The sequence below is a fragment of the Lytechinus variegatus genome, chromosome 10 (assembly GCF_018143015.1).
Source record: "Lytechinus variegatus isolate NC3 chromosome 10, Lvar_3.0, whole genome shotgun sequence".
NCBI lineage: Eukaryota > Metazoa > Echinodermata > Echinoidea > Temnopleuroida > Toxopneustidae > Lytechinus > Lytechinus variegatus.
In genome coordinates, this window is record NC_054749.1 from 17,733,572 (window position 1) to 17,760,669 (window position 27,098).

Sequence of the window (27,098 nt, forward strand, 5' to 3'; positions counted from 1 at the left end):
TACTTCAAAAAACAAAAAACAAATATTCATAAGTACCATGGGGAACTTTGAATAAAATGAATGTATTCATATGTACCAGGGGTACTTTGAATAAAAGAGAAGTCTATTCAGAAGTACCATAGGGAATCTTGAATGAAAGAAAAGTATATTCAGAAGTACAATGGGGTACTTTGAATAGAAGAAATTCTGTTCAAAAGTACAAGGAGGTAGTTTGAATAAAAGGAAAGTCTATTCAGAAGGATCATGGGGTACATTGAATAAGAGAAAAGTCTATTCATATGTACCATGGGATACTTTGAATGAAAAAAAGTCTGTTCAGAAGTACCATGGGGTACTTCAAAAAACAAAAAAAATTATTCAAAATTACCATGGGGAACTTTGAATAAAATGAATGTATTCATATGTACCAGGGCTACTTTGAATAAAAGAGAAGTCTATTCAGAAGTACCATAGGGAATCTTGAATGAAAGAAAAGTTTATTCAGAAGTACAATGGGGTACTTTGAATAGAAGAAATTCTGTTCAAAAGTACAAGGAGGTAGTTTGAATAAAAGGAAAGTCTATTCAGAAGGATCATGGGGTACTTCAAAGAACAGAAAAGTTTACTAGTATTCAGAAGTACCATGGGGTACTTTGAATAAACATAAAGTCTGTTCACAAGTACCATGTGGTACCTAAAAAAACAGAAAAGTTTATTCAGAAGTACTTTTGAATAACCGAAAAGTCTATTCAGAAGGAAGTACTAGGGGAAGTTTGAATGAGACAAAAGTCTCTTCAGAAGTATCATGGGGTACTTTGAATAAAACAAAGGTATTAATATCAGCCATTGGGTACTTGGAATAGAAGAAAGGTATTCACATGTACCAGGGGTACTTTGAATAAAAGAAAAGTCTATTCAGAAGTACATGTACCATAGGGAATTTTGAATGAAAGAAAAGGATATTCAGAAGTACCATGGGGTACTTTGAATAGAAGAAAGTCTATTCAAAATTACAAGGAGGCAGCTTGAATAAAAGGAAAGTCTATTCAGAATGTAATGTACCTTGGGGTACTTTGAATAAATGAAAAGTCTATTCACAAGTACTATGGAGAGCTTTGAATGAAAGAAGAGTCTATTCAGGAGGAATAGTCCATGGGTCACTTTGAATAAAACTTTGAATAAAAGATAAGTCTATTAAGAAGGAAGTACCAGTTGGTACTTTCCATGAGAAAAAGTCTATTCAGAAGTACCACGGGGTACTTTGAATAAAAGAAATTCTGTTCAGTACTACAAGGAGGTAGTTTGAATAAAAGGAAAGTCTATTCAGAAGTACCATGGGGTAGTTTGAATAAAACACGTATTATAAAAGAAGCACTGGGGCCATGTCAAAAGTGACTTCCTTTTCTTTTCCAGTAATGTATTTGTTTCTTGTCAGATTATCATTGAAGCATCTCTGGAACAGCGGAGGGACATGTTTACACACAACCCTGGCTCCAGTCATCTGTCCCGGTTGGACTCAAACCTACAACCTTTGGTTTGACTAGCAGAGGTTTTACCGACTGAGCCAACTCGCTCCCCATCATGTTGAAAAGGACATGCTGATTTCATGAGAAAGAAAGGCAATTTCACGAAACAGAAAAAAATGCTTCCCTTACAATCGATTCAAGCGACTCACACTGATTACCTTCTTTCTTGATAGGTGACCCAACACTGGCACTCTGGATTCTTGTCAATGAAATAGCGAAATGTCACCAAGACATCCTCAAAGTCTGAACTCAAAAGAAAAGAGACCCCAAATTACTGTTATCAATGGCAAGATACAGTGCTAGTCAATTCCAATGTTAGTCTACTATTGCCACCAAAATGTCAAAGATAACACAATATAATGGAGTATGAAAATTCATACATTTATACCTTCATTATGAGCTGCAATTTTATGAGAGCAGGGAAGGGGAAAATTAAAGTAAGGCTTGTCCATGAAAAGCAGACATTTGGGTACCAACTTACAAAGTTCTGTGTTGGTTTAAAGCAATACAGATCAGCATTTGCAGTCAATACATGTAAATAGTGATTAACTTTGGAGAATCGACAAAATTTTTGTCATATGGTGTATACAGTGCATCCCACAAAAACGAAACCGAGGTTTAGCAATGATTTATCATAACTTAATCACAAATACAAGACAACTGACCTATCACTGTAAAGCTTTAATAGAATGTCCTCTTCCAGCTAATATAACATACAAGATTTCTCATCGCTCATTTCGCATGAGTGAGTAAAAACAGTTTGAAGGATAGCAAAACTAATTTGGCAGGGGGTATCAAAATTTCAAAAAGAAAATCCCATGCCTAAAAAGTTCAATATCTGCTCTTTATTTGATAGCTAAATTGCAGAAAATGATCAAGAAATAAGAAAGTTATGCTTCTTCAAAACAATGCCTGTATTTCCATAATTTCATGAAACATGCACGTTTTCACCTAAGCTATCGCACGCTTAACAGAAGACTTTATGCATGGCTTATCGTCAACAAAACGGAGTGTCAAGTCTGAAAGCTATTCAGTAAAACCTCTTTATTTTATGAAATTATTGGAATTCAAGCATTATTTCAAATAAATAGAACTTTGTTACTTTTTCACCTTTTTCTGTAATTGAGGTATCAAATAAAGAGCAGATACCAAACTTTTAAAAATGTGATTTTCTTTATGAAAATCAAATACATGTATCACCCGCCAAGTGACTTTTTGGTTTCCTTTTCTTCAAATTGATTTTGCTCACTCACACATGAATGATGAATAATCTAAGTTATTTCAAATGAAAGAGGAGACTCTCAGCTCTACAATGATAGGTCATTTGTCTATTGTATTTGTGATTAAGTTATGAAAAATCATCGATAAATCTTGGTTTCATTTTTTCTGGGATGCACTGTATATCAACATAATCATAAACCATTATCGAATATCAAATATTTTTCCAACATCGCATAATTTCAATAATAACGAAATATCGCCCAACACTAGCAAGAAATTTAAAATCACATATTTCGCTGTTCTTTGTCAATTCATATTCCACTCATTAATAATCCAGTGTTACTAAGTGGTAATAGTAAACAGCAATGCACTGTACAAAGGCTATGGTAGTTTTCTAGGTAGGTTTCTAAATTCTATGCATGAAACATCCATGGGTGATGCTCTCATAGCTTTGAATAAGTTAAACATAACTTAACCTGATTATTTTAAAAGTGCCAGTTAAACAAATACAAAATATTTTTATCCTACAGGAAATTAAAAAGCAATCCAATGAAAAATAATTCAATTCTTTGCTACATTTTAAATGTATACCCATCCTATTCATGGTTACAAAATTCCTTTCCATGAATGGTATGGACTAAAATTCTCATATAGTATGAAGTTAAACCAGAGTTGGCCGGACTTGGATATACTGGCAAGAAATACCGCCTCAATAATAATTAGGGAAATAATTGGAAATGCATGGAATACGATACAGATATTGCCTACCTCGAGTTTGAATATAACATTTCATTTCCCCCGAAAGTGGTATATTTTTCACAAGGGATTAAAATTTTGCTTTTTTTATTTCAACTGTCTGACACATACCTTTTGAATCATAAAAGCAGTCAGATGCTAGTACCACATCAACCACTGGAAGTGTTGCCATGTCTGGAGAGACACGCCCCCATGTTAGACCAATCACATTGATATCCTCCAGATGGTTGGCAAGGCAGCTTCTTCGACTGTTCTCAATGCTCCTAGGCTGTCTGCAGTCATCGGTCAGGGTGACCTTCGCGCCGCATTTAGCTGCCATTATGCCAGGTAGACTGGTGCCGGCTCCAAGCTATGGGGGGGGGGGATAAAAACAATGACTAGGATTTATTGGGAATATTGTCATGTTCAAAATAGTAATAATAATAGGACAGATATATATATATATATATATACACCCTACTGTACTTAATACTTTGTATATTCAGGCCGTAGCTGATCCACTATATATAGATACTAAAACATTCACGGAATAAATCCTACCCAGAACCAATTCATCTCACCTAGGGTGAAGTTCGGCCAATGTAGCCATAAATTTCCTGAACGATATTAAGGCTTGAAGTAGATTGAAATATAGTCTTGAGGACGCAATGATGATGATTTTTTTAGATATGTCTTACATTCTTTCATCATTGACGTCTTGACACTCTCTCCATAACGCCTTCAGCGAACGACCAAAACAAAGATGGATTTCCCCCCAAAATCCATCTTTTTAAACCGAACTAACTAGAAATTTGTTAATTTTATTAATTCTTACACCTTCCTACGCCTAATGCGTAGGAAGGTTTTAAATACTACTTTAAAAAATGTAAAAAAATGAAGATTTCTTACCTAACTGATGCCGCGTAGACCTCTTGTTCCACATGTAAACAACGGAAATACAATAGCGTCGACCCTTGAACCGCTTATGTATGACGTACTTCCGGAAAGCAATGCCGTCTTAACGAACAATTTAGAGATAAAAAATCTTATTTAACAAATATTAAAATTATTTTGTGATCATAAATAATTTATATATATTGATATGAAATATTTATGATCACAAAATAAATTTTAATATTTGTTAAATAAGATTTTTTATCTCTAAATTGTTCGTTAAGACGGCATTGCTTTCCGGAAGTACGTCATACATAAGCGGTTCAAGGGTCGACGCTATTGTATTTCCGTTGTTTACATGTGGAACGAGAGGTCTACGCGGCATCAGTTAGGTAAGAAATCTTCATTTTTTTACATTTTTTAAAGTAGTATTTAAAACCTTCCTACGCATTAGGCGTAGGAAGGTGTAAGAATTAATAAAATTAACAAATTTCTAGTTAGTTCGGTTTAAAAAGATGGATTTTGGGGGGAAATCCATCTTTGTTTTGGTCGTTCGCTGAAGGCGTTATGGAGAGAGTGTCAAGACGTCAATGATGAAAGAATGTAAGACATATCTAAAAAAAATCATCATCATTGCGTCCTCAAGACTAATTGAAATACCACGAACTGGACCCACAATAACAATGGTACATTTAGGCTTAACTGTAACCATATTGAAAACCATGTATAAAAGATTAAAATTTATGGCATTATCCTGGTTGAAGTCACCAGTCCATTCACTGTCGTTTATTTCGTCAGCGCTGGTGACTTCTTTCCACTCCCATTGACTTTGTACACAACGAATGCGCACACACTGACACACACGAGAAGAGAGGTGACTAATTTCACGATAAGGCCAAATTTATTATAAATATTAATCTCTGGACCAACTTCTATTCAACCACTCAATAACATCCCCTTTTGCTTACCTCCAAAACATGCTTGTCCTGAATCCATTCCCTGTTATTAAACACATATTGAGCAAGTACTGGAGCACAGGGCCAGACATACATGCCATATGCAGGATCAATCACCTAAAAAGACAAGACCAACATAAATACAGAATACAATGAAGGCATCACTGCACACAACTACCTTTCAAAGATTAAATGGCCATAGCAAGGATGTTGAGTATTTTTGTTTAACTTCTATTCAGTTTAAGTTCACTTCAGTTGGTATGTTATTCAGTACAGCTTTCTATAGATACTTGTTCTTATTCATCACATAAGTCATTGTCCTGTACTTCTTTTGTCATCTTCATTCCTCTCCTATTCAGATAGTTTTCATTCATTCTATCCTCACATCTGGTACTTTTGATGAACTTTCTTCCTTGCATTATCCTCCTAGGTCATTTGCCAACCCTCATCTTAATTCTTTGTCATTGTTATGTTTACGAATTGGATCTTGTTTATGTTTCCTTTACTAGTTTGTTGTGGGGGCACAAATTATGTATTTTTTTTTAATAGGTACAGACACATACGCAGATCCAGACATTCTGTGTTTACTTTATTTTCTTCCTCTGTTATGATTTGCTGATGCTGTAATATGTTCCTGTTGCTGATAACTGAACTGACATTTGCCATCATCAATTAAATCTCCCTACATTTCTATGCATGATATGAGAGAACCAGGACATACCACAGTATTTTTAGATGGATTCTGGCAGTAAACTAATTGGATCACCTGTCCCCCCCAAAAAAAAAAAGTAATATAATATTACAGTACAATAAACAAATGTTTTTTTTTAAATACATGTAAATCAAATGAACAGCTTAAGTAGCCACTGACACAACACAAACACGAGTGTCGCTAGGGTGAGCAGATAATACACCTGCCGGTAACATGGAAAATGGAGTTATTGGTCAAGCAAGAAAGTGGAAAGTGGCAACTAGACCTTTGACCTAAAAATTGATAGGCTTCCTGGGATCCATGCTGGTATCATACACACCAAATGATATAAGCCTAGGTTAAGTTAAACTGAAGTTATCGCAATTGCAAGGACGTCAGAAGGGTGAGGTGAAAGCATGTCACTGTGACCTTGACCTTTTGATCTCAATATCAATAGGCTTCTTGGGATCCATGCTAGTATCATCCACACTAAATTGTATGAGCCTAGATTAAGTTAAACTTAACTTGGTTTAACTTGACCTAGGCTCATACAATTTAACGTTTACAAGGACTTCAAAAGGGTAAGGTGAAAGTATGTCACTGCGACCTTGACCTTTTGACCTCAAAATCAATCGGCTTCCTCCCATGCTAGAATCATACACACTAAATCATATGAACCTAGGATAAGTTAAACTAAACTTATCGTGTTTACAAGGACTTCAGAAGGAACGGATGAAAGTACCTGTATGTCAATGTGACCTTGACCTCTTGACTTCAAAATCAACAGACTTCCTTGGATCCATGCTAATATCCAAAGACCTTAATATATATTACTAGACCGAAAGCTGCGCGCGCGTTCAGCACAAAACAAATGAGATTAGGCTCCGCCTACCGCGATCATTTGAAGACAAAAAAAAGCCCCCATTGACATTCATGAGCGTAAATATATTCATATTCCGGCCTTGTCATTGGCTAAGAGCGTCATTAATACGCGATTTCCCCGATATTATCGGGTAAGCTTCCTGTGGAGCGTTGTGGCCCAGTGGATTAGTCTTCGGACTTTGAAACAGAGGGTCGTGGGTTCGAATCCCAGCCATGGCGTAATTTCCTTCAGCAAGAAACTGATCCACGATGTGCTGCACTCGACCCAGGTGAGGTAAATGGGTACCGTAGGAAGTAATTCCTTAAGAAGCTGCGTGCGCTATGAACGCCTAGCTTAGCCGGGTAATATAGGAGCGCCTTGAGCACCTAACAAGGTGGAAATGTGCACAATATAAATATCCTATATTATTATTATTATTATTAACTCATTTGACCTTTCGAACGTCATTTCCGATTATGCAAATTGTATCAGTGTACTCGAACTGCATGCAAAGCAGATGCAAAGCCAGTAGCGCTCAATTTTACCGCGGGTAGAGTCTGCGAAAATGGAGAGATCTGAGCGGAGAGTACCTATTTGGCTAAGTTTTTACCTTGAAAATACGGAATATATGGACAGTCGTGAACTCATCCCGTCTTTATAATACAACGTACTGATTCGTCTATCCTTCTCAACCTAGCCGTACATTGTTTTGAGAATCTAATTTGAATTTTCCGTCAACGATGTCGACCAAACCCAAGCCTCGATCATGCTGTGCACGTGCATCCCAAAACAAGACACGGGCATTCGAGCATCTATCAAACTGGGCAGGCCGGCCAGACTGGCGCCTAGCCCTGGCTTGGCGCAGGCTGTCTCCTGCCATGCCTGCATGTGGACCTTGGTGGTACTGGGTCTGGGAGTCATTTCATCATTCTTTTCGTTTTACGGGAGTTTGATCGATGACACTGCAGTCTGCACAAATGTCGATTTATAGTGAGTATAACTTGTCTTGAGTCTTGACATGCTTGACTTTTCTTTGACTTTATTTTTTTAGAGTTAGGGGGCCTACCATGCCTATAGTATCATGACTAGGCCTAGGCCTATACTATGGCATAGCATAGGTCTAGATCTAGGCCTAGAATGCATATTCAATGATTTCAGAAGCATGTTTGGAGGCTCATAAATCCAAAACTAAATTAGCTTAGAACCAAATATTGTGCACATTTATGGACTTTCAGATACTCAACAGAATTACAAACAAGTGGAATGCCTCTGGCCGTCTCACCTGCGTCACGCGGTTCAATATAGCAGCAGTGCTGACTTTGAATACTACTCTAACTCGCACAAGATGTTCAGTGATACATGGTTACTCTTATGTCCACTTTTTATCAACGAGACCAATAAACTTACAGAGATATGATGGTTATTCAACAAAAAACCTCAACATGGCCAAAGTTCATTGACCTTACATGACCTTTGACCTTGATCATGTGACCTGAAACTCGCACAGGATGTTCAGTGATACTTGATTACTCTTATGTACAAGTTTCATGAATCAGATCCATAAACTTTCAAAGTTTTGATGGTAATTCAACAGATACACCCAATTCGGCCAAAGTTCATTGACCTTTGACCTTGGTCATGTGACCTGAAACGCGCACAGGATGTTCAGTGATATTTGATTACTCATATGTCCAAGTTTAGTGAACTAGACTAATAAACTTTCAAAGTTATGATGGTAATTCAACAGATACCCCCGATTCGGCCAAAGTTCATTGACCCTAAATGACCTTTGACCTTAATCATGAGACCTGAAACTTGCACAAAATATTCAGTGATGCTTGATTACTATTATGTCGAAGTTTCATGAATCAGATCCATAAACTTTTAAAGTTATGATGGGAATTCAACAGATATCCCCAATTCGGCCAAAGTTCATTGACCCTAAATGACCTTTGACCTTGGTCATGTGACGTGAAACTCATGCAGGATGTTCAGTGATACTTGATTAACCTTATGTGTAAGTTTCATGAACTAGGTCCATATATTTTCTAAGTTATGATGACATTTCAAAAACTTAACCTCAGGTTAAGATTTCGATGTTGATTCCTCCAACATGGTCTAAGTTCATTGACCCTAAATGACCTTTGACCTTGGTCATGTGACATGAAACTTTTATAGGATGTTCAGTAATACTTGATTAACCTTATGGCCAAGTTTCATGAACTAGGTCCATATACTTTCTAAGTTATGATGTCATTTCAAAAACTTAACCTCAGGTTAAGATTTGATGTTGACGCCGCCGCCGCCGTCGGAAAAGCGGCGCCTATAGTCTCACTCTGCTTCGCAGGTGAGACAAAAATTGACCCAAGAGTACGGTATGTGTCGTTTTCCTGTAGGGTGCCCTCAAAGTTGGATTTTTTTCAAAAGATGCCAAGTTCAAGGTCACGGATCACCTCCCGTCCCATCGAGGAGGGGGACCAATTTCTGTGTTTTGATACCCGAGAATTTTTGCTACCGGAATGTTTCGGGGCTGATTTGCGCATTCCAAAATGGTCGTAAACACCCTAAAATTGATGTTAATGACACATACATGCTTTTCAACACTTTTCAAATTGTGATAACTCAAAGATGAAGAGCCCAAAGACATTGATATCTTCTGTGATGATAGTCTGTAATTAGTATTAAAAGGATATATCTTCAGAAATAGTTTTTATTGTTGTTAATGACCTTGAAAACACACCTAAAATTCAATAAAAGCAGTAAATTGGCTAATTTTCCAGAATCATATGGCATTCAAATGGTATTTACATTGACTTTCAAATGGGTGTCATTTCAATACAAAGGGTGAGCTTAAGCCAAAACTTGAAAGACATGTTCAACTTTTGGTCTACTTTGAGCAACATAAAATATTTGAACTCAAAACCATATAGCTACATGTATTTGTTTCTTCATAAGAAGCATATTCAAATTGCGCGTGTACTTTGTACTTTGCAACACATTTTAAAATGGATTTTCTCACAGAGGGAATACCTGATCAGGCTGATATTTGCAGTATTAGTAGTCTGTAATGGGTTCTTGGAGGATCTACAGATTAAGTACCTATTCTCTCAGGACAATGACCTTGAAAATACAGCTGAAAATCATGAAAATCAATAAATCATACAATTTTCATTAATAATCAAGTGTTTTTATCCACTTTTAATTGTGTGTTATTCCATCTTAGATTGTGAGTTCATGCTGATAATTGCAAATCATGTTCCACTTTTGGTCTACCGGTACTTTAAGCTACATAAAATATTTGAACTCAAAACCATATCATTTGACCTTGAAATTATTCCAAATATAGCTATTTCTTGCTTCATGAGTAGCATATTAAAAATCGCGCGTGTACTTTGTACTTTGCAACACATTTCAAAATGGATTTTCTCATATAGAGAATACATGATCAGGCTGATATTTGCAGTATTAGTCGTCTGTAAAGAGTACTTGGAAAATCTACAGTTTAGGTAACTATTCTATCAAGACATGAGTGGGTTAAAAACACTTGATTACTAATGAAATTGAATGATTTATTGATTTTCATGATTATCAGCTGTATTTTCAAGGTTAAAGAGGGTGGATGTGTCATTGTTTTCCATCTTTGTCCAGTTCAATCTCACATCATTTATATTTTTTTACCTGTCATCTCTTCAAAATTTCCAAGCCCGCTTTTCCGTTTCCCAGATCTAGCCTACATGTAGATGATACATTTACCTCTCTCTTGATATCACAAAATGTAAAAACTACACCTGTATTACGTAAAGAAGTACAAGAATAGACATCTCTCTGTAGGAACATTCACTGGTCAATACATTGACACATATATTTTAATAAATAATTGACATTAAAAAAAAAAACTTACATGGGGGCAGTTCCAGTGTTATGAACATATACATTTCAGATATTTGCAACTTAAAAGCATTCTGCATCCATACATATAAACCTCTCAAAAAAGTTTGAAAATCTGAGTGTGGCCATTATTTTTGCTTTACTCCAATTTTACGCAATGCATATTTCGATATCATTCAAAAGTTCATTTTCTTCTCTTTAATTAAAACGATAACATACTTGGGCGGAATTCTGAGGTCATTTCTTGAATTGGTATTCTGAGATGACATTCTATCTTCCAGGTAAAAAAAAAAAATTTGTCTGGCATATATATTTTATCTTGCGTATCTATTGATGATACACAACAGAACAGTGCCTGCGTAGACATACCCATTGCGTATCTGGCCAAATTACCTGCGCCTGTTGTTTTGAAAACTTTATTCAGCCAATCAGAACTCTGGATTTTATGTTACTCAGAAATTTCAGAAATCTTGTCGTGCATCTTGATAAAAAAAGCTGGCTGCTGACTCATCTAAAAGATGCCACATATCAAGAGTGACATTGTAAGAAAGTATAAAGAGTTTGAGCTTTCTGATGATATAAATTATGTTTGTGCCTAAAACACAAAATGTTTCACAATTTGCAAGTGAAAGCAGAGGAAGAAAATTTTGTTTGGTGCATTTTTTTATGTAAAAAAAATCAGTTATTTATCAAAATATTTTACTTGGACATAAGGGTAATCAAATATTACTGAACATTCTGCCAGACTTTCAGGTAACATGACAAAGGGTCAAGGTTATTTAGCGTAAACTTGGACCTGGTTGGGGCCTTGGGGGAATCAACATGGAACAGTTTAAGTTTTTGAATTGTCATCATAGACCTACATGTAGCTCATGAAACTTGGATCCAAGTCATCCAACCTACATGTATATCTCAACCTGTCCAACTTATAGTTGTACATGTAGATCATACATATCGCTATTTCTCAACATTTGTTTTTTACAATATCATACATATCGCTATTTACAGGATTTCTCCATATTGTTTTTTTACAAGATCATACATATCACTATTTCTCAATATTGTTTTTTACAACTGCTGCGTTGCGTAACAATAACAATGAACTGTACAGAACATAGATGAAAGCTTTTCTCTAACAAGAAATGCTAATCGAATTTGGGAAGTAAAATTATCACTACTGGTATTTTTATTCGTTCATAGTATCTGGAGAAAGTTAAAGCTATTGTTTTTTAGTCATACTTTTCTCTTTGATTATCTTTGATGGAAAACCACTTGTGCTGGGAAAGTTAGATTTGTGAAATCTTGTGATTTTGTAAAAAGTAGGAAATCATGTGATAAATTCATGAAGCCACTTTGTAAACTCAAATATTCTTCAAAATTCCCGGGGGGGGGGGACTCAATGTATAATGCATAGTGGGTATGTGCCGCGGAGGGGACCCCCATTTTTACACCCAAATTTCCGTTCCAAGGCATAGCATTTTTGTCTTATTTAGAAAAAGAACAAAGATAGCTGCTCCAAGGCATAGCACTTTTTTTCTTATCGAGAAAAGAAAAAATCCGCTCCAAAGCTTCGCATATTTTTCGTTACGCCGTTCTGGTCGCATTGATCTGCTGTAGTGAGCTGCATTTTTTGGTGAAAAGCGGCCGCAGAGGGCTATCCGACCATCGCCTCTGCGCCAGCGCACCCGGCGGAGGCCGCGCAAGCTGCACCATGCACGCATGCCTGTTCCATGGGGATGCATACGCACATGGCGATCCGTTCCCCGTTTTCACAAAATTTGTAGTTCTGAAGCCCGTTCCGAGGACCCTCCTTTTTACAATAAGCCCGCTCCAAGGCCCCCGTTTTTTGTCTCGCCTGCGGCACACCCCTACCACTTTTTGGGTCGAGTACCCCCCCCCCCCCCCGGGTCAAAATTTAAGGAATTCAATTCATCAACATGCTGAAACTAGGTGTCATTGAGGAAGGGCACTATTCCAGATACATTGTACTATCAAACATTATCAACCCAGCTGAGTGCGAATTCAGCAATTTTGTGCCCTTTTCACGAAAAGGGTGAAATCAAACTTTCGTCAGAATCATCGCCCATCACAGTGTGATGACAGGCCCTCTGTTTCATCCTTTACCCATCACCTAGCATTCAATGGGTAAATCTACCATGTGCTGGAGAATTATTGCACATGTACAATACATGTAGGCATGATCATTCAGAAGCCAGAAGTTGAAAGAATTTTAAAAATAAGACTTGGTATTTCTGTTGATTGAAAAATTATGCTTACAACTGTAATAATTACATGCTATGTTTGTCCATTGGTATGAAAAAAATAATCAACTAGTATGAATTTTTAGCCTCATGACATTCATTGTCAAATATACAGTATACCCATCAGAGTACATGTACAATGTATGAAAATATAAGCTGCCAAGTACAGCAGATTTTCCATATTTAGTCCTGAAAATGAGAATATTTTTGGTTTCATGCAAATTACTGATTTTTAAATTCAAGTTTTATGTTTTGTTCTTTGATATTGCTTTTAAAATAATTTCCTCACCAAAATACTAATTTTCAGAAAGCTTTTATAATACTATAATGGTTTTGTTCAGGTTGGCAGCTCTGCATCAATTACATATACGACTATTAAAATCTCAGAAATTTTGTTATTATTTTTTATGTGTTTTTAGAATTTTCCCATACGCAACACCCATTTTACCAATTATGCAAATTAGGTACCCCAAATTAGCATAAATATGCATATCCCGTTTTTCATTGAGATTTTAGAATTCAACATTTGGGCATTCTTACCCCACCAAAGATAACTTCTTAAATTAAAGATGAAATTTTGCCTTCTCAGGTGACCTTTTCTTGGACTTGCCAATACATGTATGTTAGTATCTGCACTAGCTGACCATTAATGTACAAAGCCTTACAAAACTTCACATTTCACTGATTCTGAAATGTTGCCATTCTGGACAGGTGATTTCTAATTTTTTGACCACGAATATCCATTGAGAATGACGAAGCAACATACTTCAACCTTGAAATCAGATAATACTTAATCACATCAGTAATTAGCTCTAATACATGATTATTGTGGTCAGGGAAAAAATTCTATGATTCAAGAGATTGACCACTTTTGTACTTATTTTTTCTCTTATTTTTTCCAGTTGAAGGTTTGCTTCCTCCTTTCCGAATGACCATCTCGGCTACAAGTGCTATGGCCAGCACTGACTCTGATGGACAAATCAGGCCTCCATTGTCCTTCATGCGGATTAGCTGAAGACGCTGGTCTTGGTACTGTTTCTCCTTATCGACTAATGCTGCTTTGCATTCTTCACAGTACTGGTGATACAATATAAAAAGAAATTTGTGAGTACTATCCACAATATTTCAAATTTATAAAATTAAATTTAAAAAATATGCATCCATGGTTTGAACTATCTGACTTATTAATCTCCATAAGTATGTGCAAATTTTGTTCTAAGGAACTTATAGTTTAAATTCTATAATTTGAATTTTCAGAAAAAGTTGTATATGTTCCAAATTTGTAGTATTATATGGAATCGTGCTTAAATCTATCTTTTTCTGCCCCCAATTGTTTGATAGTAGGATGTAGGAATTTTAATTTGACAGATCTTATGGTTGGGACCGTTAATTTGTTGGCTTCGTCACAAAATTTGTCGTTATGGAAACTGTAATTGTAATCTCAAAGTTATGATGCTTTATATTTTCATCCACTTACATTACATTTACTTTGTATCTTCTTCACAGCAAACCCTGCAATATAAGCTGAAATGTTTTCCTGGTATGTACTAAGTCCAGCGTCGGTGTTGTCCGTGGTTTCGTTCTCATCTTCATCTGAAGAATCAACGTATGAGTTGTCACTGATGTTATCCTCTGTTGGGTCATGTTCATCTTCATGTAATTCTGCATCTACTTTTACTTTTTCCCCATGGCCTCAAGAAAGGAAGTTGCATTTCCAGAATCACTGGTAGGTACATGCTCATTGATGAGAAGAGCCCTGTTGCATAGATCATATCAAATGTGCAAAGAATTTTGTTGACTGTTATTAGGAATGATGTCAACATAGATGGGCATAATCACCAATGCCCATTATTATTGCAAGGAATTAGAGGATATTGTTCATGCTATGAACCTTTGGTAATGTCTTGAATTGGGACCAAAGACCAAGACTTTTATAAAAAGTATCACATAAATTATGTACATGGATCTACCTAGCTTTAATATTTTTATTGGATTTATATTGATATGTATAATGGTAATTCTTCAAATCAGAAAGTATCATCTTCAGCAATTGATTAACAGGGGAGTACAATTCAGTTACCAGATTGATGGTGTATGTAATTTTGGCAGAGTATTACCTGTATGCTGCCTGGAATTGTGGAGTGGTTGGATTATCATTCCATCCACCTCTGCCACGAATCTTGGCGAAGTGCAGTTCTAGGTGGTCTTGACTAAGACGGTATGGAAGAAAGTACCTGAAATGGAACATGTTCATCGTATCAGTAACATTCAGCAATAGGAGGAATGTGTGTCTTTTATTTCTTGTATAACATCCTATGTTTTATTTCTTGTTTCGTGTGGTTGGGGGGGGAGTGCATGCAAGTTCTGATTTTTCTGGTAAAAATATGAATTATAAAGTTTGGTTGAACCTAGAATATTTAAATTCTATCCATCATTGTCCTTTTGTTTCACACATAATCCACATCTCAAATATTGAAAAAAAATATGTCCACCGTTCAAGTTTAGAAATTTGATGGAAGTTTTTTACATTTTGTCGAACATTTTTCTGTGTTTATTGACTGATGGTATCAAAAACTTAGAGAAAATGGCTCATGTTATTAATTTTTAAAAAATTCCAATTAACAAATTAATTCTTACGTCATTCCAGATTCAGGATCGTCAAAGAATCGCTCTGCCAGCGAGATGAATCCGTCCATCGCAAGACACAGTCCAATGATAGGCGTTCCACGGTTACTAGATGCGATGGAAGTGCCATCTATTAACTTCATTGTAAGTAGTAGTTCCTTGGTCTCACGGAAAAAAGCTACCCAAGTGTTACGTGTGGACTTGAACAAAGGGGCTTTATACCCTTTCTGAAATCTGTTCCGACCATTTAACATGTCAAATAATCTGTTGTATTAAAATGAAATGAAAATGTCCTTAAATGCGTTAATAAAGGTGTCCCTAAACAACAACAAAAAATTTTTCATTTCATTATGTTTTCACATACATGTATGACTTGTAATTAAGCTTGAAAGTATAGATATCTTATAAAGTTGTGAATTTCAATAAAAAATTAGTCCAATTTTAACTGGTCTAGGCTGAAATTTCGATAGGGAGATAAGCACCAACTTTGATGTCTTGCTTTATATATACTCTTGAATTTTGTTTGTTAGATCCACAAAAAATAACAGTACATCCACCAGTAACCAATACTTCACGTTTGGCCAAGTTAATGTATTCAAAACTAATGCAACAAATGCCTTTACTAAATTTCTTCATCATGCTATGTAAAGGCATGCTTGCATATCTTGCTTTAAAATCTGTCTATCAAAATGACAGAAATGAAATATCATCTCACCAAAATTGCCCATGAAATAACTACGAACTGATCTGTACAGAAACCCTCACAAACCAAGTTTTGTATTATAGTCGGGACAAGAATTATCCATCAAGCTGTCCTCCACATGACTGATTATGCACAGATACTCATATAAAGTGGCATTTTTGTGGGACATGCTGTAATTACCTATCAATCCTTCGTAAGAAGTCTGCAGTGCTCTTTGAATTTCCAAAACCGTTGTATTGGAGCTGTCTTAGAATGTCGATCGTTGCAGCAACTGAATAACTAAATACCTGCGCTGCTTACTTTACCTACATGTGCAGTAAATTTGAAAGATTTGAGATTGAAAAAAATATATTTAACCTGAATTTCAAACCATTGGGTGGTTCAAGTAGGGTGTTGAAATATGGTGTTGGTGATGTGAGAACACCAGCCACAACACTGTACTTGAAATGATGCTGGTGTTGGGATTGACCTCGGAAAATGTGACATATTTCCAGCATTTTGTGTTGCTGGTGTAGAATGTCCTCTACTGAACCGAGCATCACAGCTGGTGTTGGCAATCTTCATGTAATTTGACCAAAACCAAACCCCAGGGATTGGGAAAATCGTGATTTGAAGTTTGGTGTTAATGAATTGAATCCCACGAACAGGATGAACATCCTTGTGAAATTAGATTTTTACAGATACAAATGAGTGAAAACAACTAATGTTTTATACATTTTAATGGACAATTATATTCTTTCGGATTTTTAAAGTTATGGTAGCCTTTACATTCTGTACAATGAGATACAATTTCCAATGAAAAAAAACACAAGATTTAGTCGAAAAACAGAAATTCATTAGAAATTTAGAAAGCAATGAAATACATTAGAAATTAAATGTGATTATGAAATTAGTTTTAGTATATTTGGTCAGATTCATATTAAGTGTTTGTGTACCAAAAATTAGCATTTTAGGGCATTTTAGGGGCATTATTTAGTTTGAGCAAACTTTTTATTTTATGTGTAAATCACAGATTTGATCCTGTAGTTTTGTAGATTATGCCATGGGTAACGCGCGTGCCAATTTTCGTCGCGTTCGACGTCTGAGATCATGTTTGCATACCTTCCCCCCCCCTTAGTCTAAATAGCCCGTCTATTTAGGATTAAGCACTTCCAGGTAAATCAAGTGGTACTGAAATGAATATGATTTTAATACCTTCATCTTTGACTTGGAGAAGTTGATGTGTTCTGCTGTCAGCTTGTTGGCTGCCCTCATTCCCTCTTTCTGTTGGATTTCATAAGCCTTCTTGATATGGTTCCAATGGACCTTAAATTGAGACAAAGCAATGTGGATGCCTTTATTTTGCTATTCATAGACCTATTTTTGCCCTTGCACATATTATTTGTATTTCCTTCACCAATGAGCACTCCCCTGGAAGGAGAATAGGTGGTAATGTTTTGAAAATATGTACATATTCATCCATTTGCTGTATTGAAAAACAAACTGTCAATCATGCTATTTATTTTTATCTTACAGATGAGGAATCTTGATTGGGAAGAAAAGAAGAGTAACAACGGCAAGGAGCGATATGTGGTATCATCATCTAGACATCTACCGTACTATTGGTAAATCAATGTTAGCGATGCTCTGTAGGTTATATTGACAATATAAATGTCACAGTTTCATGGATAAGCATAAAATAGCAATCATTGAAAACAACACCAACCTTTTCTGTACCATTGAATATGAGCTCCTCTTTCTCACCAAGTAGATTCCTCAAAAGCTTCAAATTGTGGCAAACATCAGGAATGTATGTGACAGGATGACCATTGGCTGGATGCGGGAATTCACCTTTGAGGTTCTTCGGGTCTAAGCTTGTTCCCAGCATACTCATGGTTGATTTATTGACGGCAGCTCCATCACAAACGATGGCATCTACCTGAATGCCATTTTCATACAAACGGATCAGACATTCCTGTATAAGCGCTGCCTGTAGAGATGCAGAGAGCTTGTTGATAAAGAAATAACCAACTGTAAGTTTGATGTGGCAGTTCATTGCAACTATCATAAAAACAAGGGCTTGTGTTGCTGGTGTCGGGGTTTCTCCTTCACATTTGGCATTCCCAATCGACGTGAAGCCATTGTTGACATCATTGATCTTGTCGTATTGGATCTGTTTTTTTATAGACATGGCATCGAGCATCAGCGACCAGTGCAATTTTCTTGAGGAACTTTCATTAATGTATTTCAGTGTGTTAATTGATTCTTCAGTAAAGCCAGGTTTACCATCGACACTAGCCAGCATCTTTCTAAGAGTGACGTCCGAAGGGATACTGAATATCGTTCTAAGGTACTTATAACATTTAGGTGAAAGATAATGGAGTGTAAGGCAGAGGTTCAACAGTTCTGGAGAATACCTGCGGCCCGAATTTCTCCCTCTGTTCTTCTCCTCATTATTCACCAATAGGTCATATGAATCCCCAGGAATCTCGTCAAGAGTTGTTTCTATTACACTCTTTTTCACTCCGTAGTTTTCCAATGTTGTCTTAAGGTCCTGATAATTCAATGAGAAAATTAAGCAGTTTTTTATTAAATGCAGCTACCCATTTAAAAAGAAAACAATTGAAAATGAAAATGTGACTGCAATATATGACGCCTTCAGTTTAATGTGGGGAAACTGTTGCTTCTAATTGAAATCAATTTATATGTAATGTTCTAAATTTTAAGTACTTGACAATGCATTTTATATCTTTGTTATGTCAAAACAATGAATATCACTGATGATAATTAATATCACGCCCTATGCCATTACCATGCCCCCCCCCTGGCCTAGATAGGGTTAAAAACTGAGGAAGTAATTAGAGAGTGATTTTCCATTTCAAAAAAGTTGTCTTTTCCGTTTCTGAAAATCTGCAATTCTGTTTCAACTTGATGTAAAATGGAAATTCCATATTGTCACTGAAAATGTACACAGCAAAAACCTGTATTCCGTTTTGCAAAGGTGAATTCCATTAATTTTTACAAGTATGTAAAGTAAGTAGTTGACCATCATGATTGGAGGGGGTATAAAAAGTGGGGACTTTGTGTCATAGACAGTATAAAAATGAATGCTCTGATTAAAAGCAGAGCTGCCAACCAGAAAAAGAACATTTCAGTATTTTTAAAGCTGAAAATCAGTATTTTCAAAGAATATCATAGAACCACATGTAAAGCTGAAACTTAAGAAATCAGTATTTTACATGAAACTAACAGTATTCTTCTCATTTTTCAGTACTAAATACTGAAAATCAGTACTTCTTGGCAGCTCTGTAAAAGTAACTTGTATCAAAGGGGAACTCCTGGCTGAAAAATACATTTAATCTAAGAAAAATTAACTGAATAATTTTTAAGTTTAGCCAATTTTGAAACACCAGTTATATGCACACAATTATGATTGATGAATATGCAATGCATGTAGGAGGGAAGATGAAATGGGGAAAGTGTAACAAAATATGTTCCAGCAGTGTTGCATACTAAATCATGAGTCCATTTATTTTTTTTTCATTCTTGGAAGATTTTTACAATGAAATTTTTCAAGAGAATAAGGGGGGATATATGCTATAAGAACGTGCATAGAACTGTTTCATAACTTGAAAGTTTGTTATGCCTTATTATCCAAAGTGATTAGACTTATAGTGTTTTGTTTGTCAGATTTTACTAAATTGATCTGTTCAAACAATGAATTTTCAGCCTGGAGTACGCCTTTAAAGGACCTGTGTTAATTTTAACTTACTTTCAACGACCGAATCTTCATGGATTTATTAACACTTTCCATCTGCGCCTTCCGTTTCTTTGCTTTCTCTATGTGAAGTGCAAATTCAAGTTTTCTCTTTGTTGACCCAGGACTGTATGCATATGTGTGGTCTACTGCAGATATGCAAGGAGGAACTGGAGGTGTGTTGGGAAGTTGAATTTCATTTGTGGATGGTACCTGAATTAATGTAAAGTTTGAATTTGACAAAGGAAATAGACCACTTTATTATTGCTTTTGTAATTTCTTGATTGTAAATAGCGGCGGTCTTTCGCTATAGAAATAGACCACTTTATTATTGCTTTTGTAATTTCTTGATTGTAAATAGCGGCGGTCTTTCGCTATAGAAATAGACCACCTTAGACTATTTCTTTTTGTAATCTCTTGATTGTAAAAATACCAATTTACAAGCTCAGTCTAGATATAGATCTAGATTAGAACTAGAATCTAGTTCGATCACAATTTGATGTGTTGAATCTCCTTGGAATTATTAATAAAAATAACAAGATCCTGAGAAGAGGACTTTATACTTTGTAGTTCACTTTTGTTTTATTTCGTATTGGCTATTTTTTCTATCCTTATTTTTATAGACATCCCATTTTTTTTTTAAATTCTAATTTTAATATTACAAAACAAAATTTTTTTCAGGGAGAGGGAGAGGCTGTGGGGCAATGAATGTAGTAAATACTTACATGCACATGTAATGAAGGTACTGCTGTAGGTAGAAAGGATCTTCTTTTCTCTGTAACGGAGTAATCTTCCTTCTTAAAGTGCTTTGAGCAAACACATAATCGTGTTACTGGGTCATCTGTGCGTCCTATGATGTTAAGCCATTGTTCACGGATGCTGGGCTTAGTAGGTAGGCTTTGGAAAAACATAGTTCTTTAACTAGTGATGTACTATTAAACATCAAGATGTATCTCTACACTACATGTAGAATACAACAAGTGCATCTGACTTTTTTTGTCTTCATCAACCATGATAACTATTTAGATTAAGTGAATATTTACATGAAAACCAAATAACATAGCACTACCCAGTAGCAGATTTTATCGTATTTAGAACATTATGAAGGGGAAGTTGACACAAGTAAATAAGAATTCACCTTCTAGATAAAGAAACTTGTAAAAATAATGATTTATGGTATATTTTTTCTTCAAAATTTGAATAAAGAAAAAAAAAGAATTTATGCTTGAAAAATATTTTTAAAGAAATAAAGGAATTTTTTTATGGCTAGCAACCCTGGTAATATTTGGTCGCAGATATTTTTTCTGGGAAAGATTTATGCATGTAATTGGAAAAGTCATTTTTGGGGTAGGGGGGGAGGCGGTTCCGATCTGGGTCACCATTTTTTCTTTTTATTAAATAGAACCTTGAACAATTCTTTTTTTTTTGTTTGGCATGTGCAGCCCATCCCTCATGGGACGAACGAAAGTCTGATCTTTCATTTTTTATTTTTTGTATTTTTATTTATTTATTTATTTTTTGGGGGGCGTCATTCTATTCCTTTATCCACCCCCACAAATAATTATCCCTCACTTCTCTGATTTCTCTCCTCCCCATCTCAATGTTCCTCTTTTCTCTTACCCCTACCCTTCCAAGTTTTCATCTTTATATACAAAATATCTAATTCACTTCTCTTTCCATTCTTTCACCTCATGCTCCCCATTATTTTATATTCTCTCATTTCCCTGCTCTTCGTTTTCAGTCTTTTTGTCTTCTTAAGTTATTTTTCTACTTCCCTTTTCACTGTTACCCCTCATCTCGTCTTCCCTCTACCTCATTCTCACTTTCCATATCCCCCCCATGAGAGTTCATTTTTTTTCGACCACGCCCAATGAGCCACCCACCCAGCACCCATCCATGATCAATTTGTCCCGCAACTCCCCGAACGGTCAGCGAGAAAAACCAGTGAACCGTATCCAGTTGCGGACGGCCTGTAATTTATTCACTTACCGATGGAGACTCAAGTAAGCCCGATTCTCGGATGTAACCCGAGACTGGCATACCCGTATTACGCAATTCATTGGCATGATTGCCTTTATTTTCCCCTGAATACAAGTAAATCTGGGACGGTGCCAATCAATAGCAACAATCAGCTGTCGACTCAAACAGCTGATCATGACGTAATCACAACAATTGGAATTTCCCAAACAGGTTTTTTTTACAACCTGTTAATGTGAATGAGAACGGTTTGATTCATTATTATTTACATCATTTTCATTTTGTTGTTTCAGATTTACAAGGCCAATGTAGTCTAATCTGACAATTTCAGTGTGGCCAATGTAAAGGCTTAGGCATGTGAAAATTTTTAACAATAATTGTTAGTATTTTGGTTGTGCAAAATCTTTGGCGAAACAAGAGATCTCGATCTCGCAGCAGCGCATCGCAGCGCAGCTTGGGCATGTAATGATTGTTCATTGGTGTGACGGGTTTCCCAGTTATCAATGAAATGGATATTCGATCACGGAGATATCGATATTTTGTAGACACGGATATGTGATCAATTGAAATTGAGAAGCTGATTGGCCGAGTCGCCTTTTTCGTCATTGCGTATATAGATGAATACATTAACGCGCGTCCATATCATTACTAAAGTTGACCTCTGGATTTGCGCTGATGTGCGTATAGTCTAATACACGTACAAAACCACAGTTGACGAGGGAGCATCTTACAAAATTAAAATTAATGAGGGCTTGTTTTAGCTTCTAATGGATTAAACAAAATGGCGGTAGCTTCGGGGGCCTGCTAATATCATACACACCAAATTATATGACCCTACATAATCTTAAGTTATCCATTTATAAAGAAAAGTTAACGGACGGACACCGAGCATAATACAATAATACATGTATGTCCCGTCAATAGCCAGGCGGGCGTATAAAAAATATTCAAATGCTTCAATGGGCATACAGCCTGTTACTTGAATTCATATGTAAATAATACTGTGCCCAAGTGCTTCACATTGTATTACCTGGGTCATTGGATCCTTACATGCCCGCACACATTGTATGCACTTTCTCCACTTGCTGGGAAGCATTCCAACAAACGTTTAAGACTTGTAATTGCTAGGCATACTACATAAGCTTTAATTTGAGCTTTATTTGTGGTTTCTTTGATGTAATGATATGTCCACAATATTTCATGTATTAGTCCTGAAGGACCAGCCAAACTCAAAGGCCCGTATTCTGATGTCAAGTTTAACCATGGTCTAACTCTGTGCTAAAATTATGGGAAGCCAAAATTGTAAAATTTTCAAGGTGTATGTTTATGTTTACTGTGCCCTTTTCTGATTCATTGATGGTGAACATAATCATCTATTTATACTTCCTACATGATTATGAATGATTTGAAAGCCGAATGAGCTGAAATATGAAATCTGTACTGTTAGTGATTAATGTAACAATTGGCGATCCATACTGAAACCACAACTTTAAACCCGAGTTTCAGTTAAACCCGACTTCTGAATACGGGCCAAAGTGTCAAGTGTTGAGTTTGGCTAGTCCTGTTCAGGACCAATACATTCCCACAAAAGATTATAACTTTCTAGCAGTGGTGAACCCCCGGGGGGGGGGGGGGGGGGGGGGGGGGGGGGGCACTCAGTATATAATGCATAGTGGGTATGTGCCGCGGAGGGGACCCCCATTTTCACACTCAAATTTCTGTTCCAAGGCATAGCATTTTCGCCTTGTTGAGAAAAAGAACAAAGAAAGCCGCTCCAAGGCATAGCATTTTCTTCTTATCGAGAAAAAAAGAAGAGATATCCGCTCCAAAGCATCGCATATTTTCTGTTACGCTGCTCCGTGCACACATGACCGTTCCATAGGGATGCATACGCACTCACACGCTGGCGATCCGTTCCAAGGACCCCGTTTTCACAAACATTTGTCATTCCGAAGCCCGTTCCGAGGACCCTCCTTTTTACAATAAGCCCGCTCCAAGGCCCCCGTTTTTTGTCTCGCCCGCGGCACACCCCCACCACTTTTTTGGTCGAGTGCCCCCCCCCCCCCCCGGGTGAACCATGAAACCACTACACTCTTTCTTTTTTCTTCTCCTTTGCCATGGACACCTTCACAAGTCACCAGATTATTATTATTATGACACTGACAGTGCCACATAAGTCTATATTTTTTATTCTTGCAATGGTCCCTGTTCCAACTTACCTCTGGGATTAGAACAGTGATGGTTTCTTCCTTGTCTTCCCATTCAAATCTCCTCACGCACTCCGGAGGCACAGACACAGTGGCTGGGGAATGTGTTTCCATATCCAGGCCACCACCTGTTCTAGAGGACTGCAGTTACCTGGAGAAAATGAAGACAGATCGATGAAGAGATAATCAAAGAAATCAGTCATAGATCAAATAACTGAAACTATCATTTGACAAAAGTTTTGGATGTGAAAAAAAAACATTCCCTGAGCGGAACTTGCGCTGAAACCGTGAATAATAAATATAAGGCTCCATGTGCTTTACACAGGTCTCAAATTATACACTAAATAAGCCTATGTTTATGTCTTTTCCATACAAATGATTTGAATGATGCAAGTACACTGGATTGACTGATAAACCGTTCCACAATTCTGGACCACGAAAATCAAAGCTAGCTAACCCCTTTTTTTAAACAACTCTTGATATATGTATTGGAATGTCTTACATGTATAAATCCAAGGCGCACCTTTAGATTTAACCCTACTAGCCCCCACGCAAGACATTTTTTGTGAAAAAAAAGTGCTCATCATGCCATTTCATTATTTCTTTCTTCAAGTCTTGAGCATCTTTTAATTTGCGACACCCAGGTGTTCTTTTCCAAAGTTAGTGAAATATGAATGCATGTCATAATGCTCAAAGGCATGATTTCATCATGCACAAATCAAAAGCATCATTTCACTTTTTCTTATTAAAAACAACTGATTTTATGTCATTTACAACTGAAATAGTGCCCCTGACAATTTCCATCGAAAAACAAAACAAAACAAAACAAAAAACACTGATACATTAGAAGTTTGAAAATAAAAATCGTAATACATGTATAAGATAGGAATTTGATAAAGATCACCACTTTCATAGCACATTTGATAGTATCCCGAAAAGAGCGTCTAGTCCAAAACGAACAATTAAGGTGTTGCAAGTTTAAAGATTTAGGCCAAGATCTAAATTTTACTGACAAATTATGATTTTATGCATGATGAATTATGCCTAGGTTTACCAATTTTAATTTTGTTAATTTTTCTACAATTAAAGGAAAAGTCCACACCAACAAAAAATCATTTGAATAAAAAGAGAAAAATCCAATAAAAATAACCGAAAATTTCGTCAAAATCAGATGAAAAATAAGAATGTTATGACATTTTGAAATATATGAAATATTCTAATTTTCTCATCATTGTCCTGTGAAACGAAGTTTTATTTTTCCCTGAACATGAGGAACTACCATTGTTCAACATTATATGGATCAGTTAAGTTGGTCCGTATCGTCAAATCTGTAAAAATGAAATAGTGTATAATTCAAACAATAAAAAACAAAACAAATAGTGATGGACATCAATTCTCTCATTTGTATGTGAATATATTGTGTATAACTATTCCGTGAAAATAAGCCAAAATTTTAAATGTCATAACTTTTATTTTACATCCGATTTGATGAAATTTTCAGCATCATGCTAGTTTGATTCGTCTGTTGATTCAAATCAACATTTTTCTGTGATAGACCTAATTTGTAACTAGATCTAATGAATTTAGTTGATGGGTGACATGCGTTCCAATTTTTGTCATGATCATGCAATTAATGGCCAAGATCAGAGTGCCGGGGTGGGGGAAGGGGGTTGCTCCCCCCCCCCACATATTCAACTTTAATTAAATTCATACTAGGGTTGAATGCCTAATAATATGATTTAATGACCATATTTGCGCATGCGATTCCAAAAGAAGCGAAGTTCGTGCAGGCTCCACTCCACTTCACTACCGCTAAACTACAGTCCACCTTCCCAAACTTCGAGACGCGACGGTGAACTTGATCAGATATTCGGAGTGACAAAGGTGGGATTGTAAAAATTAAAGAAAAAAAAATAGCTTAACTATCTAACTCTTAATTTTTTTTTACAAGTCCATATTTCACTCCGTGTCCATCCTCCTGTTATCCTCAAAATTGGTGATTTTGAGCCAGTATGTATCTAATTCCTCACACGCATTATTCCCGGCCGATTTCAAAGCATCGCATGCCATCGGCATCGGTTGCTGGTCAAACAGCATAAATATTTATATTATATTGGGTGGCTCAGAAATGACCAGAATTTACCGTTTAATAACACTAGACTTTGGGAACCTTCTACCCCCGTCTCGATCGGCCATTTTTGTTATGAATCGTAACAAAATGGCCGATCGAGACTGGGGGGGTAGGAGAGAACTTTTCATTTTTTGAGGTTCCAGTTTATGCCCAGATGTCAGGAAAACTGCCACTCGTTAGACCTTCATCCATATAATCGTGGTAAGTCACTAAGTGCTTGATTTTTGTTATAAGTATATATTCGGAGAATTATTTTGACCATACTTCACGCTTCTCCATGAGGTATGGTAAAATGCACGTACGATCCTGGGCTCCCGACCGCTACGCGGCCGGGAGCCCCCTGGGTTAGGGTCGGTGGAGTGTTGTGTAGCGGTAGTGAAGTGAAATGGAGTGGAGCCTGCACGAACTTCGCTCGAGATACTGCCAGGACAGGTGGTGCTTGCGTGCAACGGGGCTGGCCTCGGCGGGTAAGATTCCAACTCACGGTGTTAGTCCTCGAGTTCCACACCAACTCCAGCTCCAGCATCAAGACGACCCCAACTATTAATACTTTCATGCATGGACCTACAATGATCTAGTCAAGCAATGAAGAATATACAGCGATGTCCTATCGTAAACTTTGGTCAGATTCAGAGTATGCAGCAAATGTCAATATCGAATTTCCCACGCTTTGAAGAGGCTTACTCACGATCACACAATTAGCTTT

At 36.5% G+C, this 27,098-nt stretch overlaps 2 protein-coding genes across 6 annotated transcripts; both read right to left on the bottom strand.

Annotated features, from left to right (window-relative positions):
* Nucleotides 1-13,522: 13,522 nt before the first annotated feature.
* Nucleotides 13,523-15,781, bottom strand: LOC121422644. The gene is made up of 4 exons (XM_041617803.1): nucleotides 15,651-15,781; nucleotides 15,180-15,247; nucleotides 14,491-14,705; nucleotides 13,523-14,090 (listed from the first exon to the last, which is right to left on the bottom strand). Exons 1-4 carry the CDS (start codon nucleotides 15,779-15,781, stop codon nucleotides 13,860-13,862), a joined length of 645 nt encoding a protein of 214 aa, XP_041473737.1. The 3' UTR covers nucleotides 13,523-13,859.
* LOC121422318 lies at nucleotides 14,696-27,098 on the bottom strand. Of its 5 annotated transcripts, none has more exons than XM_041617279.1 (9): nucleotides 26,877-27,098; nucleotides 24,274-24,412; nucleotides 20,093-20,290; nucleotides 18,047-18,874; nucleotides 17,536-17,646; nucleotides 16,522-16,646; nucleotides 15,651-15,872; nucleotides 15,131-15,247; nucleotides 14,696-14,769 (listed from the first exon to the last, which is right to left on the bottom strand). In XM_041617279.1, exons 2-6 carry the CDS (start codon nucleotides 24,373-24,375, stop codon nucleotides 16,638-16,640), a joined length of 1,248 nt encoding a protein of 415 aa, XP_041473213.1. In that variant the 5' UTR covers nucleotides 24,376-24,412; nucleotides 26,877-27,098; the 3' UTR covers nucleotides 14,696-14,769; nucleotides 15,131-15,247; nucleotides 15,651-15,872; nucleotides 16,522-16,637. The 5 variants fall into 5 exon arrangements, with proteins under 5 accessions (XP_041473213.1, XP_041473211.1, XP_041473215.1 ...); XM_041617277.1 differs by having other exon boundaries at nucleotides 15,651-15,902; XM_041617281.1 differs by lacking the exon at nucleotides 20,093-20,290 and having other exon boundaries at nucleotides 15,651-15,902.